The 19,473-nt window shown below is 37.9% G+C and overlaps 1 protein-coding gene across 2 annotated transcripts in view; it reads right to left on the reverse strand.

The window, feature by feature from the left end:
* Positions 1-19,473, reverse strand: part of VGLL3 (vestigial like family member 3) — a 47,231-nt gene that overhangs the window by 19,825 nt on the left and 7,933 nt on the right. The window contains exons 2-3 of one of the 2 annotated variants that reach the window (XM_080919370.1): positions 14,659-14,944; positions 2,744-3,268 (exon numbers count right to left, since the gene is read on the reverse strand). In XM_080919370.1, the coding sequence (XP_080775496.1) occupies positions 2,744-3,268; positions 14,659-14,944 (811 nt within the window). The remainder of the gene's footprint in view (positions 1-2,743; positions 3,269-14,658; positions 14,945-19,473) is intronic. The other variant, XM_080919369.1, reaches the window with a different exon arrangement.

Below are 19,473 nucleotides of genomic sequence, written 5' to 3' on the forward strand. Positions count from 1 at the left end.
AAGATGAAACACCTTGCTCAATGTCCATATTGTTTGGTTTATAAACCAAGCTGAGTTAGAAAGGTGGGCACTCTGACTGAAAACTTAGGCTAGCCATGAATTTACAGAGGTAATTCACTTGACTCTGTTCTACAAGCATATTAGCTTCAAGAGAAAATTAGAACAGAATGTACTGTGACAGCAATCCTAAGTTTCTTCCCTTATAGGTGAATTATATATTTTCTAACCAAAATATTTGTAAAGTAGTTCAATTCATTTACTTCTCATCTAATGAACGATAAAAATTAACTTTATTTTGTCAGTGCAGATACCTGGATTTGGGAAAATGTTCTGATTGCTTCACTTGACACAAGTCACTCTTTGCTTTGGAATTTCACATGTAAACACCTGGTATTAAAATCAATCTGAACAACAGAAGGGTAGTTACTATCTTCTTGTTGGTTCCATAGAGTGATGGTTGGACTACTGCATCTTTTCCCCTTGGGGATTGAAGCATCCATTTTCCTTCTGTTACCTCAAATCACTCTCAGAAACTGTTCTTTTTGGTAATTAGTTTCAAATGAGCAAAGACACCTTATCCAGTGTCATGTCCCTTTTTCCAGAGACAAGCCAAATCCCAGAACTTGTAAATACTGAAATATGAAAGCCAACCCCTTGGATCAAGGATCTTTCTCACACTAAAAATATGATCTCCTAGAACATTATCCCAAAAATGGTCCAAAATCTGTTTCTGTAAAATTTGATGCTTGTCATACCCTTCCAGTTGGGGATTAAAAGTGGCATTTGATATCATGTCTGAATTTTGGACTGGAAAATGAGCACCAAGACTCAGTGTCTTCTGCTCTCTCATCTCTAGGCCATGCAAGAGGTGCAGGCTCTTCCTTTACAGCCTTTTGCAGGATAAACATACTGTGCTGTGCCTTCAGTCATTCTTGCCAGAGGCACCTATGGCAAGCATCAGTCCCTTTAATAGTCATGGCACTCAGAAATATGAAGGACATGACTATTGGAAGATTCTCTGGAGTCCACATTTCCTCTGATGCTGCATATGAATTCAGTTCAAGATAACAAAAAGTTTATTGTGGAGATTTGTCTAACCAGAGACTTCCAATAATTATGCCAATAATTTACCTTAAACTGTGGGTGCTTTATTTTTCTAGTTGAGTGCAAACAAAGACATATCATGAATCATAATTATTATCTAATTACTAAGCTGACACTGAATAGCCTTTTGTACATGTAAACAGGGAAACTTCCATTCCAAACTACTAATCATTGTAATATTATCATTAACAACCTTGCTTGCTAACACCACTGTTACTCTGACTGCATAGTAACTATAGAGTGTCTAATACTCTCTTGGAAGTTCAAAGATAAGTTTGGAAAATTTGAAATACTACTTAGGGGTTTAAGAAACTTATATTAAATATTAATATAAAATTATGTATAATATACAGATACACCAATATGTTGACATCTGCGTGTATAATGGGAGAACAAACTTACTAATTGCATATAATAAATGCTCAATAAATGTTAAAGTGGATTAATAAGACTAAGGAGATCCTCTCAAGATATTTCAGTGAACAAAAGCCTTTCGTTTGCTTCCAAAGTAAAGAACATGACTTTTCAGCTTCATGAAACTATTTCAATTTGGAGTTCTAAAAAAATATGTGATCTAGACTCATTCCCAATTTTGCGAGTACAAAAAAAAAAAGCAAAAGTTAACAGAAAGAAACAAAGAATCATGCCTATTTTTTTTTCTTATTATTGATAGAACATACGGAAAGAGAATTCGTTTCTTGCCTATTAGGAGCACAGTTACTCAGGCTGCACAAAGGTCACAGACGTAAAAACAGCAATCTTCCAACAGACACATCTCAAGATGGATACTGTACTGAGACCCCAACAATACCTGTGCCCCTGATGCTGAAAAACTTCAGCTTAATTTTTCTGTTAATACATGATAACTGAGAAAGGATAGTTAATAATTCTTAGGCGTATAACACACTCTTCACCAAGAGAGAAAACCCAGTCTCCACCAACACCATGATCCTCAGGACCAGCAAACTACAGAGATGTAATCTATAATATATATTACATTATATATTATCCTATAATATATAGCATATATGTATAATATATATGTATATACTCATTACTACTTCTAAGCATTTTAAATATTAACTTTATAGTACTGATTGATGTCCTCTGTTACTTAAACCAGAGAATGTAAGAAGGAAGGGGAAAGAAAACAAGGACAGGACAAAGAAAAGAGAGAGAATAGAAAAAAAAGTCTACTCTTAAAATATGGTCCCTATTTATTTTTCAAAAGTCTGGACTGTAGACCGCATTCCAAAAACCAATCTGCATTACAATGCATAACTGAAGCATACCACTATGTTTGAAATCTACTGGGCAGAACACATGGTATAGAGTGCAGAGTCATGGGAGATTTACAGAGAGGGTGAGTTATTTGTAAACATAAGGTATGGGAGGATCATGTTCAAAGAAACAGATTCCCCACAAAGGAAAGGAGAGAGCAGTGCTGACACTTTTCTCAGGCTAAGCTTTCACAAACTAGTCAATCTTCTCTCCACTGGAATGCAGGAATTATTGCAAAATCGCTCTGTTCTACAAGCATATTAGCTTCAGGAGAAAACTATTGCAAGCAAATATTTTCCAAAACTAATCTTTTAACATTTTCCTCTTCCTCTAGAAAGGAGAAAATATGTCCGCTCACCTGTATCGAAGCCCACACTTGGCACGATGTCCACTGTCCCATGAAAGGCTCCGGCCCATGCTGAGGTAGCAGTGGTGACTGTAGTCAGATCTGTCTTTGTGATGTCGCACTGGGGAGCAGGAATCCTGGCGGCACGCACTGATGGCATTAGCAGGTGGCCATACGCGGGATCCAGGGCAGAGCCAGCAGTGGGGTGGTGGTGGTGGTGGTGGCGGTGGTGCATGTGAGCGTGCGGGTGGTGATGACGCATGTACATGTCATGCATGTGGCTGTAGGATGGGCTCACCTGAGATGCCAGAGGATAGTGCCAAGACTCAGATGCAGTAGGGGGTGGGGCAGGGCCAGTCTGATGCAGACCATGTCCTGGCCAAGAGTTGGGGTCTGCTGTTGTAAAGGTGCCATGGGGTGCAGTAACTTGGAAGTCAGGATGGACTCCCCCCAAACAAGGCGCGGGTGGGTGCTGGTAAGAGCTGGTCCAAAAGGAAGTTGGAAAATTACTCCGCTGGCTTGAAAGAGCTGAGCTGTCTGAGAAGACAGAAAACACATTATTTACATAAGATACAGTTCTTGACTTGGCTTTGCTTGTCCAGTATGTTTTACAAGTAAGTGGATTACCATACATGTTTTCTCTCTCCAAAGACAAGTCATCTGACAGTGAGCTAACCTTTAAGGTCCCATGTCAGTGGAATGAGACAAGATTCAAAGTCCTGAGAGAGCTCACTTTATTTATCTCTTGGGTTTCTGCTATCCCAGTCTGAGCTGTGGTTTCACATCAAGTAAATAACTGTAAAGCTTCGTTTCCTCTTGGGATCTTTGTGGCTCTTGTTCTAAACAGAGGCCATTGCTATATATTTCTCTGCAACATTTGTGCCACTGTTGAGATGTGTGTAGATTGGAAATATTTTCACTTCTTTTAAATACCAAACCAATTTTTATTTAAACATACTTTTTAGTGCTAGAAGTAAGAAATTGTGGTAAGATCATACGCATCTGTCCTCATCAAATCACTCATCATTAAAAAGAATATATTTTATAATCTTCATTTTGAGAAAACCTATCAGTTGTGTGGTCTTGAAAATAACAATGTTAATATTTCATGACAGTAGGCAAATGTCCAGCCTCTCCTGAAAGCTGTTCATGACCTCATTGGATTCTTACTCCAGTCCCATGAGAAAATGGAGACAGGAGAAATTCTAAGGTTTATAAAGCCTAGGCTTATTCTTTAAAATCAGATAGCCTGCCTCAATGGTCAAAGGAGAGTATACTTCATAATTGCCATAAGAGAGAACTAATATGACTCTGGACCAAACTGCACTGGATAAAGGGCAATAGACTTCACAATGACCACAAGAGGGAACAATCATAATCATCTTGATTTTGAGAGTCTCAAGAGGTGATGACGATCATAGGTTCAGGTTTAATTATACTTTTCAGGACCTGTAAACCTTACAGGCAAGTATAGTGCACACTTTGAGGCAAGAAATAAAGAAGAAGGATCCTCCTCTCCTCCATCAGCCCCCACAAGACAATGTCTCTATCATCTCAAAATTCATGGGTGATCTACCATGGACCAGACATAGAGAAGTCTAACATGCCCACATAGCTGTCACTCCTGATCACCATCAGTAGGATCACAAGGAAGGAAGATGACATGTGAAAATGTTTTCAAGAGCAAGACCACAAAATGAGCTAAAATAACTGATAACCATGTCAAATTAAAATGGTTGAAGAGGGGTTAAGCCTATGAAGAGGTAAGATGATGTTCTGGGCTGATAGAATATAAGACAAAATACGAATATCACACAAACACAATAACATATTTAAAATCGACACAGATGCACCCAACACAGCAATTGTTACCACCAGCATCAGTAGCAGCTAAGAATAAAATTCAATAGGCAAATTTTGGCCAGAGAGAAAGAGAAAGGGTAGAGATCAAAGTGAAGAGAGATATGAGAGAGAGAGAGAGAGAGAGAGAGAGAGAGAGAGAGAGAGAGAGAGAGAGAGAGAGAATAACTGACTGACTGTCTATAAAGATATGAAGGACTCAAGAATGTGGTCTTTCTTGTCAGAGAATTGAAGTGAATTATCATAATGCATATCACAGAGATTACAGAATGTTTTTAATCTAGAGAATGTCCAAGTCAGATCCGTACTAAGGAAGGCCTCTAACCACTCCATAGATGGCTTCTTATAATAATGTGTATTTATATAATCTCTGCCCTATGAAATCTTCACTTTCATTACACACTTGCCTTTTTTCACTTTATAACCAGAAAGGGAATTCTTGATCTCTTTGGCATTTTCATCCATTAAAATAAAAATAACTTACTTTACATACATTTGAAATCATCTTCCTCAATATTTTTCATTCTAGCAAATATTCTACTGATGATTTATGGTAAGGTTGGACTTCAGGTTGCAAGTAGCATTACTTGTGCATGTGCACTGTTAATGTTTTTATGCCAGATTCTGGAGCATAAAAGAATCTATATTTTTTTGAACAAAGACTATCCTACAAGGTGTTCTTTGATAGAAATATTTAATCTAAGATGTTTGTCACTTCATATGCTTCCAGGACATGAATATATTTTTCTTACTTAGACATAAATTACTTGAATCACCTGCCACATGTAGTTAACTCTGTCCATCTCTGTCATAGGCTGAACTCTTGTCTAAGTTCCTTAATGACTTTGGTATTATGAGGGCATGAACTTCCACTCTTTTTTGGTTCGATCTGTATCAGTGTCACCATGATTCACCCTTCTTCCTGTGACCAGGAACCCACAGTTTCAAATTTATCTCCTCAGCATCACTATGGATCTCAGAAGCTTTAAGGAAATTCATAAAACAATGCTCTTCAAGAAAGAAAAGAAGAGAATGGTTGCTGAAGCCTTCAGCCTTTCACAATAAACTCTTAATGAATGAATGAGGTCAATCACCACTGGTTAAAGACAGTACTTAGAAATTAGCCTTAAAGTCATTGTAGGGCAGCTTGCCAGACACCAGCCTTCCACTTTGCTGACACAACTCCCATCTGTGCTGTGAAATGCTTCATTCTGTTCATAAACTGTGTCTCCTCGTACAACCAGAACCTGAACATGAAAAATGACAAGCCATGATACACCAAGATGTGCTGGGGCCACAAGTTCCTCTTACTGACCCTCCCAAGGAAAATGTCCAAAATACAGAGACAATGTTCCACTTATCTGGATATGTTCCTCTTGGTTTGTATTAAGATGGAGCTATTCTTATCCTATAACTGTATAAGCATTGTATATATGGACACACAAATTCACATGTTAAATACTTTCCCCAGCAAAATACTATTATCTTATTTATGAAGTACTCTATGGTGACAAGTAAACATATATTACCATTGAAGGAAAAAAAATCTACTTTTTAAAAGCCACTCACTAAAAACTGAAACACTCTTTAAAAATTCTCCGGGGGGGGGGTGGATTAAAAGGAACTTAATATTTTCCCAGTTGACAAAGGGTCTCCTGAGATTAATATAAAATTTGTAGGGATCTACATAACCCTTTTCAACAAACAATACTGAATTTTACAAGTGAAACAATATTGAATGGAAAATATGTTCATGAAGAAATCTATGACTCAGGATCACTATTTGGTATTTGCTTATTTAAGGGAAAAAAAATGTGACACGAAGAAACAGATGCTTCACTGTGCTCCATGGTGGAGAACCAGCTTATTTCATATGTATGTAAATTTTTTTCATTACGTGACTTTTAGCTTGCGAATACTTAATCATAGCCACATTTGGTGGATAAGAACACAGAGGAATAGCTGCAGGACCTACGTCCGTGCAATGTTACCTTTAAGGTTAGTGGAAATGATTCAGAACTGGGGAAGACTGGGACTGACTCAACTGGGATTTCAGAGTCACCATTATTTGACACTTATGCAGTATTAGCATTTGGATGGCGACAATGCTGATAGCCTTATGCATACAAAATAAACTAAATATAATTTTGTTGAATTCACTTTTAGGAACACATACACATTTATTTATAAAAATGGAAGATAAAATCAAATTAATATTTTGTCCAATACAGTCTTTCCAAAGTATAACAAATAATGTCACCATCTGACTTCCAGGGAATGTTTTGTTTCATAGAGACACAGAGGAGCTGACCATAGATTGCAGAAGCCAAGTGTTCTCTTTTGATTATTTTAAATATAAATTCTTTGTAGAATTGCACAATACTAAGGAACTTTTGATAGCATCCCTACATACAGGGTAAGGGGTGCACAAAAACTGCAAACAATTTAGGAAAGACTTAAGATTTAAAATAACAAAAACAAATACTAAATGGAAGACAACAAAAAGAAATGCTATCATAAGTCTTCTGTAATAATCTCCTGCTGACATGTCCTTAGAGCAAACACAGATGAAATCCATTAGTGTTCAATATAACATTTTCTTTTAAAATTCATGCTAAAGAAAACATTTAAAGCACTGGGGTACATGCCTCTTAATCCAGCACTCAGGAAGAGTAGCCAGGTAGTGGATTCTCCTGGTTCTCGGAAAGCCTGGACTGAGTGTCTACCAGACCCTGACTCACTAAGGAAGAGGATGGGGAGAAAGGAGAAAAGAAGAAATAAAAATCACGAATACTATGTAAACTTAATTTATAATCTAAATGTTCTTTATACTTTTAAGACCCATTTCATGATTCTTCTGCTTCTTACAAGAAGCAACTACCAGATGAGAGGAGTGTAATGTGTCCCATGTCTTCCTGAGAAGGAGGGTAATTTATCCCACTTTTCCTGTCATTCAGGAATTATCCAAAGGTTGTCCTCCAGGGTCTTTGTTGCAGCATTGCTCAAACTCGGCCCCATGACTGCAATTCACACTAAGCCTGGGGGACTATCATGAGCTGAGTCAGGCTTCACCTCCTCTCTCCTGCTGCTCTAACTTCCTGGAAGCAGCAGCCTCCAGGGCCTAAATGAAGAGTCAACTCAGAACCTTTATTCCCAACCAAACACCTCAGGAGCTATCCCTTCTTTCCTTTTCCCCTTTGCTCTGCTTAACATGTAGTATTCATTTTAAGAAGCCTTTCCCACATGGCTGAGTTCTCCAAGTAGACTTCGGTTGTAATGGCTAAATGACAGATAATTCAATTTGAAAGTGGAAGAAAAGTAAATAAAGGGCAAAAATTCTTGTAAAGCATTTTTTTTAAATTGGAATAACTTCTCTGTTATGACTTAATGACCACTCCCCTTCTTAATATACATGCACAGTCACATACAATTTTACACACACAGTTACATACACATAGTCACACACAGTCACACACATATAATGGCACAGTCTTTCACACACATACTTGCATACACACACAGTTACATACACACACAGTAAGACACACAGTCTTTCACACACACTGTTGCACACAAGACACATACTCAAACACACAGAGTTTTACACACACACACACACACACACACACACACAGGCACAGTCTCTCACACACACAGTTGCACACACACACAGTCACACACACAATCACACACAATGTCACACACAAATATAGGCACAGCTTCTCATACCCAGTCTCACACATACAATGTCACACATACACACACACACACACACACACACACACAGAAATAGTTTTTCACACACATAGTCATAGTTTCTCTTTCTCTCTTCTGTCTCTGTCTCTGTCTCTCTCTCTCTCTCTCTCTCTCTCTCTCTCTCTCTCTCTCTCTCTCTCTCTGTCTGTCTCAATCTCTCTGTCTCTCCATAAAATCCAAAGCATGAACGTATCTGAAACTTATGTTTCAGTTTAGATGCTCCGTGGGGATGAGGAGCCAGTCATGTTTATTTCATTTTCATACCTGAAATGCATTGTGAAGTTTGATACAACTCCCAAAATATTTTTCCAAAATAAGGTACACAATGTCTTCCCCTTCACTGCTTTTCTAACAGCTGCATATCTCAAAAGACATTTCCTAGCCATATAGAGAAGAACTGAATTCAACTGGAACTATTCTTCTTAGCAGATAGGTATTCTTTGTCTAAAGATTTACTACTGAAATATATTATTCAAACAGTTCAGTTGTGTTTCCATATGTCACACTCCAGTGTATTAAAATAAATCCATGCTACAAGCCAGAGTGTTCAATGCAGGTGGTGTGGCCAGCAGTTTCTTTCAAAACTATCCCTAAATGGTGCCATTTTCAATTGGCTTGAGTCCTTACTACATCCTAGACATTCCTTTGTGCTGGAAACATGAGCTCCTAGAAAACAAAATTTCCACATAAAAACTCAACATTAGTTTTCCGTCTGCCAAGGAAGTGGGATATCTATGGAAAATAGAAGGCATCTGTTTTAGTGATATGTTGCTTCTAGTTCTGCATGAAATCATCCACGTATGCTTCCACAGGTTACTTATAATAACCCTTGACTACTAGTGAGCATAAATTACTGCTGGAACATTTGGCCTCAAAGAGATTTTGTTTTAATCTTTAGTTGTTGTTTTTTTTTTGTTTGTTTGTTTTAATTTTAAACTTTAGAATTGCATACATGACCACACTGTATTTACCACTCTTTCAAATCTACATCGGTCTGGCCAACTATTCCCATACCTACTTATCTGTCTCTCAAATTCTTTGTCTTCTTTGGATAGCCCACCAAATCCAACTAGTGTTCATATGAAGCCAGTAAAGTACTGAGTGTATGTCTGTTCTTGATATGAGGTTGGCTATGTAAAAGACTGGAGGGCCTTAAATCTGTGGAAATGTCAAAGCCTCTCCTGGGTGGGGCTCAAAGATGGCAGGCTGTTCTTGACTATGTGTGTAGATGCTGAAGTGTTCGTGGAAAATGTGCACTATAGCATTCTTCTTCCTGGATGTTTATAGCCTGAAGACTGACTTTTCACCTACTGAGACTTCTATGAAGATTAGCTAAACCTATCTTCTAGTGCAGCTGGATGCAGTAGCACCACCTACCTCGTCAACTGTGGACAATAAATACCCCAAGGAGGCTGTGGCTTCTACATCTAAGAGCTTAGACCGTCAAAACACCAGTTTTTCTGTACACATATCTGTCTTTTTTTCATTGCTTCTCTGCCCCAGCTAAGTCAAACCAGTGAAATCTTGTAAGAAACACTAAGGGCTGTCTATCCACAAATAAATGTATCTGCTGGAGCATGTTAAACTTACCAAGGATATAGTGGAGCAGAAATTGAGAAGATGTAAAGAAATGGCCCAACTTGAGACCCATCCTCTGGGACATAGAAAACCCTTGATACTTTTTATGATACTCTGCTATTCTGGCAGATACGGGCCTAGCACAACTGTCCTCTGAGAGACTTCATCCACTAGCTGATGGAGACAGATGTAGAGAACCGGAACTAAACATTAGGCAGAGCTCGGGAAGTGTTGGGGAAGAGTTCAAGGAAAGACTAAGGAAGCTGTAGGGGCCAAGGAAACAAGAATATTTACAGAGTCGACTTATGGGACCTCAGAGATTGAAACATCAACCAAAGAACATGCATGGGCAGAACCTAAGCCCTCTACATGCATCTAACAGATGTGCAACATGGTCTCATGTGGGGCCCCTATCAAATGAAGCTAGGGCTGACTCACTCTGTATCCTCCCTTTGGATCCCTTTTTTCTAGGTGGGCTGCTTTGTCAGCTTCAGTGGGAGAGAGTACACTTAGTCTTGCTGTGACTTGATGTGCCAAGGGACTGTGGGACTTCCATTCTCAGAGAAGAAGAAAAAGAGGGAAGGGGGTAAGAAGGTATGAGGGTGTGACTTAAGGAAGATGATGAAGCAAGGGCGATGATTGGGATGTAAAGTGAGTATGTAAATTAAGGGGGGAAATGTAACTGCCTAAAGATGTTGCCATTTTTGCACAAGCTGTTAACAAATTAAAGATTTCTCATTCAAAATATACATGATACTATACTGACCAACTGAGATCATTAGGGTAAAGAAGTAGCCCATCCTGGGAAATAATGTGTGAAAGAACACATAACAGACAAGAGATCACCCCAATTTTAATATGTGACCAGGGTATGTGTATAGGAGACTATAAAAAACATTTCCATCTCTAAAGTTGAAAGACAAATATATGAAATTTAGGAGATATTCCATTACAGTTAGAAAGTTCATTTCTAAGCAAGAAAGACAACGGAGAACATAACTTTAGAGAGTCATTGGGGTGATATAAACTTGATCCAACTAGAGACTGTAGTTCACTGAAGTCAATAAAATGAATATTTGAAATGGCCAAAGAGCTGGGAAAAAAAAACACTTAATGCTCAGCCTTAAGTAGGGTATATTTATCAACCTTCTACCCTGAAAAGGATAAAGAAATATTCTAGAAGAGGGGGATAAAAGACTGTCAGAGGCTGGTGATAAATATTTGTGCTATAAAATACTGCTCTCAGGGCATAGAGAGCTCTATTGTACACATGAACCCACACTGTGGATACCTGTACAAGACCCGGATATGATCAAACCAACCAGCTCAGATAGGGAAAGAATTCTCTAGGCCTCATTCATCAAAGAGATTTTAAGTTGTTGCTCCAACACTGCATTGCAAATATCAAGGAATAAGATGAGGAGCAAATTCCATAATGAATAGAAACTGAAGACTGAATTGTCTAATTATGTGTAGCTTTTTAAATTAATATTGAATTATGGCCCATCACGTCACTGGGTATATAACTCTCAATCATTATACCTCCTCTTTAAGATTTCTATATCTTTAATTACATTTGTGATTTTCCCATAAATTCTAGTCAAGTTTGAATGTTGATTTGAAAGGCATTTTCAACTAGAAGCAACAATGACACCATTCAGTTTATAAATGGAAAATAGACAATACACTTGAACCTGTCCAACTCTTCAGAATTAACTATATCAACAATTACTTGATCGTGTTCATTAATTTTAAATAAAGCTGCAACCAATATGAAAACCTATAAATTCAGCTTTACAGCGCAGTCAGGAAGATGGCTGGGGCCTTTGAGCTGCCAGCTCATTTCCAGATTTAGACAGTGGCCAGTCATAAAGGAATAAGGCAGAACTTAATAAAACGGGTCACTCAAATTTGATATCTGACCTCTATATGTAGAGACACAGGCTCATGCATCAGCAGACACATTTGCCAGAAAAACATATAAAGTTGAAGAACTGGAAGAAAGAAAGGGAGCACCAAAGAGGAGGAGGAGGGAGAATGGAAAGAAAGAAGAAAGGGATGGAAGGCAACTACATCCAACAGCTTCATACAGCCGATTATTTTTTTTTTAGACTACTCCTTTGAAGACATTTTTTTCCTGGACACCATCATTTATTTTGGGTAAATGCCAACCAGCAACAAAGTGACTCCCATAGAACATTCTATGACCCAGGAGCCTCAAGATGGTGACAGTGAAAATCAAGAGCATGAAGTTTTCTGATTCCAGATGCTGAGGTTGTGAAACTTGGCATCTGGCCATGAAGAGTCCAATGAAAACTTTAAAAAATAATATTTGATACTTGGAATGAACTTCATTCACGTATTTCCATACCTTAGTCAATGATTTATATTTATCTTTGGGTATCCACGTAGAAATGTGCTACCTTGAGTACGGAGAAAATCAACTTAAGATAAATAGGTACAGGAGTTATAGATTTTTGCAGGGCAAGAGACAGAAAAAGACATGAGACATTAGACAAACATGCTACTCCGCATATATGAGCAAACTTCTTTCTCATTGAACACTCTAAGTTCCACTCGTCTTTCGGGAGTTTTCACTGGCTATTCCTTCTGTGTGGATCACTTTCCTAGAAATAGTCCCATGTTGAATGTTTTCATTTCCTTCAGGTCTATGTTCAGATGTAACTATCTTTTGAAGGCTTCCATTATCACTGTCAGTAAAGTAAATAAGGTGACCTGCCTGTCACTTATTACAAAGTCAGCTTTGTGACAAAGTCAACTAATGAGTCAGCAAATAAACTAACCGGGAAGGTCAAATTTAAGATGGTTCAGAGACAGTGCTCACAATAGCTATTAAAACATGGCCGCCATTCTCCCTTTCTGTATAAAAATCAGAGAGCTAGTCAGTGCTTTCTTCTGATTTTTCTAATTTCTACATAAAACAGTTGAACCGTTTTACAGTCGTTATGTATATACTAAAAGTCTTCTGGCTTTGGCACCCTAGACATCTGCCTGCTCCGTGTAGTTTCTCACCCTACTTTCTCCTTTCCAGCCTAGGTCATCACAGGATCACATATGTCAATGTGCCAAAGAAGGAACCATTGCACTTAGTACTCTCCTGGAAGTTAGTACAGATGTGATTAATTATTTGGTACATAGAATTGATTACCTAAAACCATCTGATTCATGGAAAATTTCTTGTTTTTTCCAGATTATTCACATTCTTTCTCATGAGTTATCAAATAAGCTATTGGCTCCTTCTGTAAGCCCTGAACCATCAAGCGTTCCCTGCCTCTGTACAAAGTTCACGGGACACGCTCATCAATTAAGCAGAAGTCATGTGGATGACTATTCATAAGCCTTTATTTGAGTTTACATTCTATTACCGCTCCTTCTTACAATACCTCCTTAGCACTGAATACATTTGATAGAAAAGAAAGGAAATCAAGGAAGGAAAGAAAGGAAGAGGAGGAGAGAAATAGAAGAAGGAAGGAGTAGTCGGAAGGAAGGCAGAAGGGAGAGAATGGTGAAATAGAACATGGACAGGAAGAATCTATCTGTAGATAGGGCCCGTGGCGTTAACTGAGGTCCTCTTGTGCAACAACACAGCCATGCCTGTGACAATGACCTGAGTCATTAGTCACAGATCACAAGACCCTTCTGCAGGTGGACAGCTTTTCCCTGTCACAGGTACCACCCAGGACAGTTGTGATCGGTGATTCCCGCCACCTTCCTGAAGGTATTTTGACTCTATAGATGCCTCACGAGCAAAGCCGACAGGTCACTGGTTCTGGAACGTGAGCCTGGTTCTGTTTACCTGGCCAGCCCAAAGTAAGCACAAAGTAACCCACACCAGGTTCTCACCCCATAGGGCTAGGATGAGGGACCAAAACATCGCTTTATAAAAGGCTCTCTCTTGAGACCCGCAGTTGAAACAATTTTACTAGACACTTTTAAGAACTAGAAACAAAGTATTTGCATCTAACACATTTCTCTGAAGTTGTCTTTAGAAAGCTACATTGTATTTACTTTCCATCCTTGTAGATTACCATGTCTAAAGTCACTCACCCACCGATGTTTTAAAACTAGAACACAGATGCGGGCAAGTCCCTATGCTCACTGCAAAGAAGGAAATAAAGAATTCATTCAGTCCGGTGCCTTTTTGTTTACTGAGGTACAAACACTGCCATTAAGTCACAGAGATACTACTTGTGAGAGGTGTGTACCCTGTAAACGTTTCACAGAAATCCAGTGGAGAGAAAGACACTGAGAGAACACAGGCAGCTTTCAAAGTCTGTGTTCCTAGGTGAGAATCAGAACTCAGATATGTCAGCGCACGTGTAACATACCTAGTGCAGTGAGCAAGAATGAGTGTTTAGAATATGTGTTTTAGGGGCTTATTCGGGCACGTCTGTTATTCGGAGAGCCACACTGAGCCACAGGGGCTTTAGGAATGAAGCTTGGAGGTCAGTCTGGCCACTATAAACTGGGGCCACTTGCACTGCTTTTTCCATGAGGAATTTAAGGGGTGTGACTGCATCCTTTCCAACCCTGCATTCCACATGTGACAAAACTGATCCAGCTGTTTGTCTGAAAGAAATTCCTTGCTGTCCTTAAAAATTAAAAAGCAAGTGGATATCCGTTCTCCAGGGGCATGCTTCCAGCTGGAGCCTGGTAGAGGCCAGTTGCGAAATGGCGTGCTCCAAAGGGCATCTGCTTTCTCAAATTCTTACCTCGCCATAGGGGGGTTAGCCCCATCTTGCTTTTTGAAATGGCAGATTCGGGATCCAAGGTGTTGGCTTGGCCCAAAGCTCTTGAGAAGTGTTCATCCACTACTGACCCAATGTCTCCCTGGAAATAAGTGAAAAGGACACAGCGAGAGTTAAGGTACTCCATCTCGGCAGGCTGGTCTTTCTCCTCCTCCTCCTCCTCATCCTCCTCCTCCTCATCCTCCTCTTGTTTGCTGGGAAGCGTGACTTCCAGAGAGTCCTGCATCTTGCTGTATACCGCTAACTTCTTCTGGGATAGAATAAACAAAACATAGTATCAAAGACAGTTTGTGGAAAAACATCAACCAGTTAACTTTTCACTTTAAAAAACACAGTAACTAAATATTAACATATGTTTGCAAACTGATTTTACTTCATCTGTTTTAGTCCATCTTTTCCTTCCCCAAACCAGTTGCCTCCCTCCCACACTAAGAAAAAAAAGTCTGTTATTCCAAATTTGGCGAACAGTGAGGACTGTTATCAAACTGTATAATTTCAGAACACACACTGTTTGTTTGCTTGTGTGTTTGTTTTATAAACCCAGCTATACTAAATGAATAATTTTTTTAAAGCGTGACAGATTTCCTTTGGATTTTTTTTTTCACAGCTCAATTCTTATATACTTTAAAGGAGTGTAAAGCACAGCAACATTCTATTTTAGGACGTTGGAAGAGACACGAAATGTAACCGTCCAGGGAAGGGTGGAGAGGACAAAAGACTTTTCATAAAGGAAATAAACTAAACTAAAAGCAAGAATGCACCATCGTATAAAAGGACTTGGCAGATGTGCCGAACTCGTTTCCCGAACATCAAACTGAGCTGACACAGTAAGTCTGTGTGAAGATCCATTTTGCACGGACCATGTTTTTCTTATGTTCCACTCACTACTATTATCATCGAGGGGGAGGAAGAGTTTATTGTGGCTTACTGAAAATACAACAAAATACTAGCAAGGATTCACTCTTCAAATAAAAATGAGTGGACTTAGATATCTTAAAGTATTTCAACATATGGTCATACCTACAGTAATCATTATTATATAATATCCAAGAAAGCATTCACATATATGACCTGAGTGGATTTTTATATCTATAACTTGGTTATTGCTGTATGTTTCTAAAACACAAAGAAACTAAGGTATAGAGAAGTTATGTAAGCTGCGAATAATCACAAAATATATGACTGGTGAAGACAGAATGCTGAGAAAGTAAACATGTGTGGACATATATTGTACAACCATGTTAGGAGACCAGGTAGCAATATCTAGTATGGAGAGGTCTCCAAATAACCGAGATCAACATTGTTTTTCTGAATGGAAACTTGGCAGCTGACTACTATTTTTAGTACATCATTTTTTTCAATTTTTCCAAACATTTTCACTGAGTATATATGACTTAAAGATTACCAGGAATGTCCCTGTAAATAACACATAAGAATACACTCTGGTTGACCACATCAATATTTCCTACCAATAGTGTAACAACAAAATTAAGTGTTTTAATTCAGTATTGTACTATATCATTTTAATTATTACTGCAGAAATCATGCGTGTTGGAAAAATAAGTCTGAATAGCAATATCAGATAATTGCAAAATCCTCAGAAGTTTTATATGTAACAGCAGCATATAACTCATATTTAATGATACTTAGGTAATTATTAGTTTAGGAACCAATATCCACAAATCATAAGTGTATCTTTAATTAACCCATCATTTATGCGCACATGATACTTTACTGATGAATATATGAAATATGATATTTTAAAATGTTTGCCATTTTTTATTTACAGTTTGTGTCAATGTAGCTACTATTTTTCTCTGAATATATAATGAGTTCCTGTGAAGGAAGGTGTCTCATTGATGAACAGATAGTTATAATGCTGTCTGGGTATACTTCTTGTGATCTGCTTAGGTTCACATTTGACTTCAAAAGCGAAGTATCACAGTAAAGTACATTATGTAAATGCAGGAGTTGAATTAAATAATGTTTACTTTTTAATTTCATTCATAAGAATAAGCAAACACTACAATTTACTGGTCAAATAGCAGTGCTATTTTTCTGGGTGCCTGGATGTTTACTAAATCCTGTATGGTTATAGCTATGCATAACTCTGTCCTGCCTATGATGGCTTATTTGCAAGACCACTTTTCCACTGAAATGAACTTAAAAGTGGTCCACAGAGTACTTTCTTTGTTCAGACTGTACATCATCACCCACAAGACTGATGAGGGTCTCCTTCACTTTCCCATTTATACCTTCACTTTTTAACATGTTTATTAATTATCCAAATAAAGGAAAGGATTTGATTCACCGCTAATTAACAATAATTACATCCTTAGTAAATTAAATTAAACATATGCAAAATGCTTTTTAAAAAAATGTATGAAACCTAACGTAAATACAAAATAGCTTTGTGATAAGAGATAAAGATCATAAGCCATCTAGAGATTAATTGCTGGCAGTTGTGTTTAAACTATAGGTTTTCATTTTATGGTTGCATAGCTTTATAAAATCTGCATAATTCAGGGGGAATCTTTCTACCAATCATGGCATGTGTAGTCATAAACTCATATTTAAAATCATATACTTATCCATTGGGAGTGAGGTAAAGAGTAAATTGTCTATATAAAAATAACTGTCCTTTGTCTAATTTGTAAAAATCTTTTCTTTGTCGACACATTGATGCTCTACACTTTTATATTTCATACATAGGTGACATATCTCTACTTGGGTAACTATACATGACAAGATATCCCCAGCTGAAACTGTGGATACCTGTGGTTTACTCAGAAGTGAGCCTGTGATCTACTAACAACACCACATATTACTGTTTATTAGTCTACTTGTACTTTCCCTAAATTTTCTCTCACATTCATAAAACATAGTGAAACTGTTTGAATGCTTACATTTTGGGCATATATTTCGTCTTGAAATATCATTGGTTGAAGTAAGAATTTTCAAGTATCTAAATGGCCTGATAATTACCAAGACTGCTAAGTTTGAATATGCATAAGTGTTTTAACTTAAGAGACATAGGGATGGGGGCAGGAAGGAAACAGAAACACATCCCTTAAGTGACTTCATGTGGTTTATATGCTGGCATCACACAATCTAACTTCTCAGACTTGAACACCAACCACTCTATGACACCAGTACTTTCTGCCTTTGAACATATTCCTCACGTGCATTTTGGGTACATTCTATATACTCTTAGCCTTTGACTATCCTAGGGTGGCATGTTTGTGTTGGGAAAACATAAATAAATCTAAAAGTTGAGATTAAATCTCAAAGCATTAGAACATAGGTGTGCAGAATCAAGATAAAAATGTCACCTAGTTTGTACATTTTTCAAAATGGAATCACTTTCTATAATATGCCCAAATATCAGATTAGTATCTGTATTCTTCTTAGAAGATTGTGAAAAATTATTCTTTAAATAAAATAACAAAACAAAATAGTCACTGAAAGAGCTCTTAAGTACTGTGAGTTGGGACTCTAGAAATAGCTCAGAGAGGAAAGCACTTGCCAAGCAAGCATAAAGAGCTGAGTTGGGGTTCCCAGTACCCACGTAAACATTGTATAGACTTAGGACCCAGCCTATAATCCAAGCACTCTGAACACAGTAACAGAAGATCCCAGCTGGATACCAAATAAGTAAGCTCTGGGTTCTAGCAATATACCCTACTCCACTATTTAAGGTGGGAAACAGTGGAGCAAAACAGTCAAACTCAACCTCCTGGCCTCAGCACACACCCATATTCAAAACAAAGCATCCCCTTATACATATGTACGTATATCAATGATCTTGTGAACACACAATACTGCCACGCCTATAATACACACACACCAATACATACTAGAAGTTGATTTGGGTAATACACACTGCATAGTAGAAGCCATTTTCTCCACCCAATAAGATGCTAGTTTTGTTAAACAAGCCAGGGGTTGATAGGCAGAGTTAAGGCCAGCTCACAAACATGAAAGGTAGAAGAGTGAAAGAAAGTTGACTTAGGCAGTGCAAACCCTAGTGATCACTTCAGAGCTTGCCATTAGGCCCAGCCGAAACAAACTTCAACAAGAATGTACAAGGGAAAGGGTTTTGTCTGACAGGAGAAAGACTTCCAGGTCAGGAGCCAAATACCATTAACTCCCCAAGGCTTAAGCCACAAAATACCAAATGCTTATTGTGCATGTGTGGAAAGTTTCGTCCTAAGGAAACAAAACTATTTTAATGAATCACTGAAATCACTGGATAATTAGAAAAAGAATCTGAAAAAAAAAAGCAGAAGTTCTACTGACTCTTCTTTAAATGAAGTGACTGTTTTGTGTTAAACAGAAGGAAAGAAAGAAAGAAAGAAAGAAAGAAAGAAAGAAAGAAAGAAAAGAAAAGAAAGAAAGAAAGAAAGAAGGAAGGAAGGAAAGGAGGGAGAGGAGGGAGGGAGGGAGGGAAGGAGGGAGGGCAGATGAAAAGGTATAATGACTAGTTTACTTCAAAAGCATTAAGCCCACAAAACAAACTCATTGATCTTTTATCATGGTTTAAGAATTTACTTATAAAACAGATATATTAAAATATCTCAGAGATCTCTGCGCATATCAAGAAATATGTAGTTCAGTTGGAAAATATGCCACAGAACATATTTTATTTTATTACATTTTCAAACATTTATTCATTTGTGTGTGTCTAAGTATATGTGCATGTATTTGCGCATGTGTGTGTATGTATGTGTATGTGTGTATGTATGTGTGTATGAGTGTGTATGTGTGTGTATGTGTATA

Source organism: Micromys minutus (assembly GCF_963924665.1).
Source record: "Micromys minutus genome assembly, chromosome: 7".
NCBI lineage: Eukaryota > Metazoa > Chordata > Mammalia > Rodentia > Muridae > Micromys > Micromys minutus.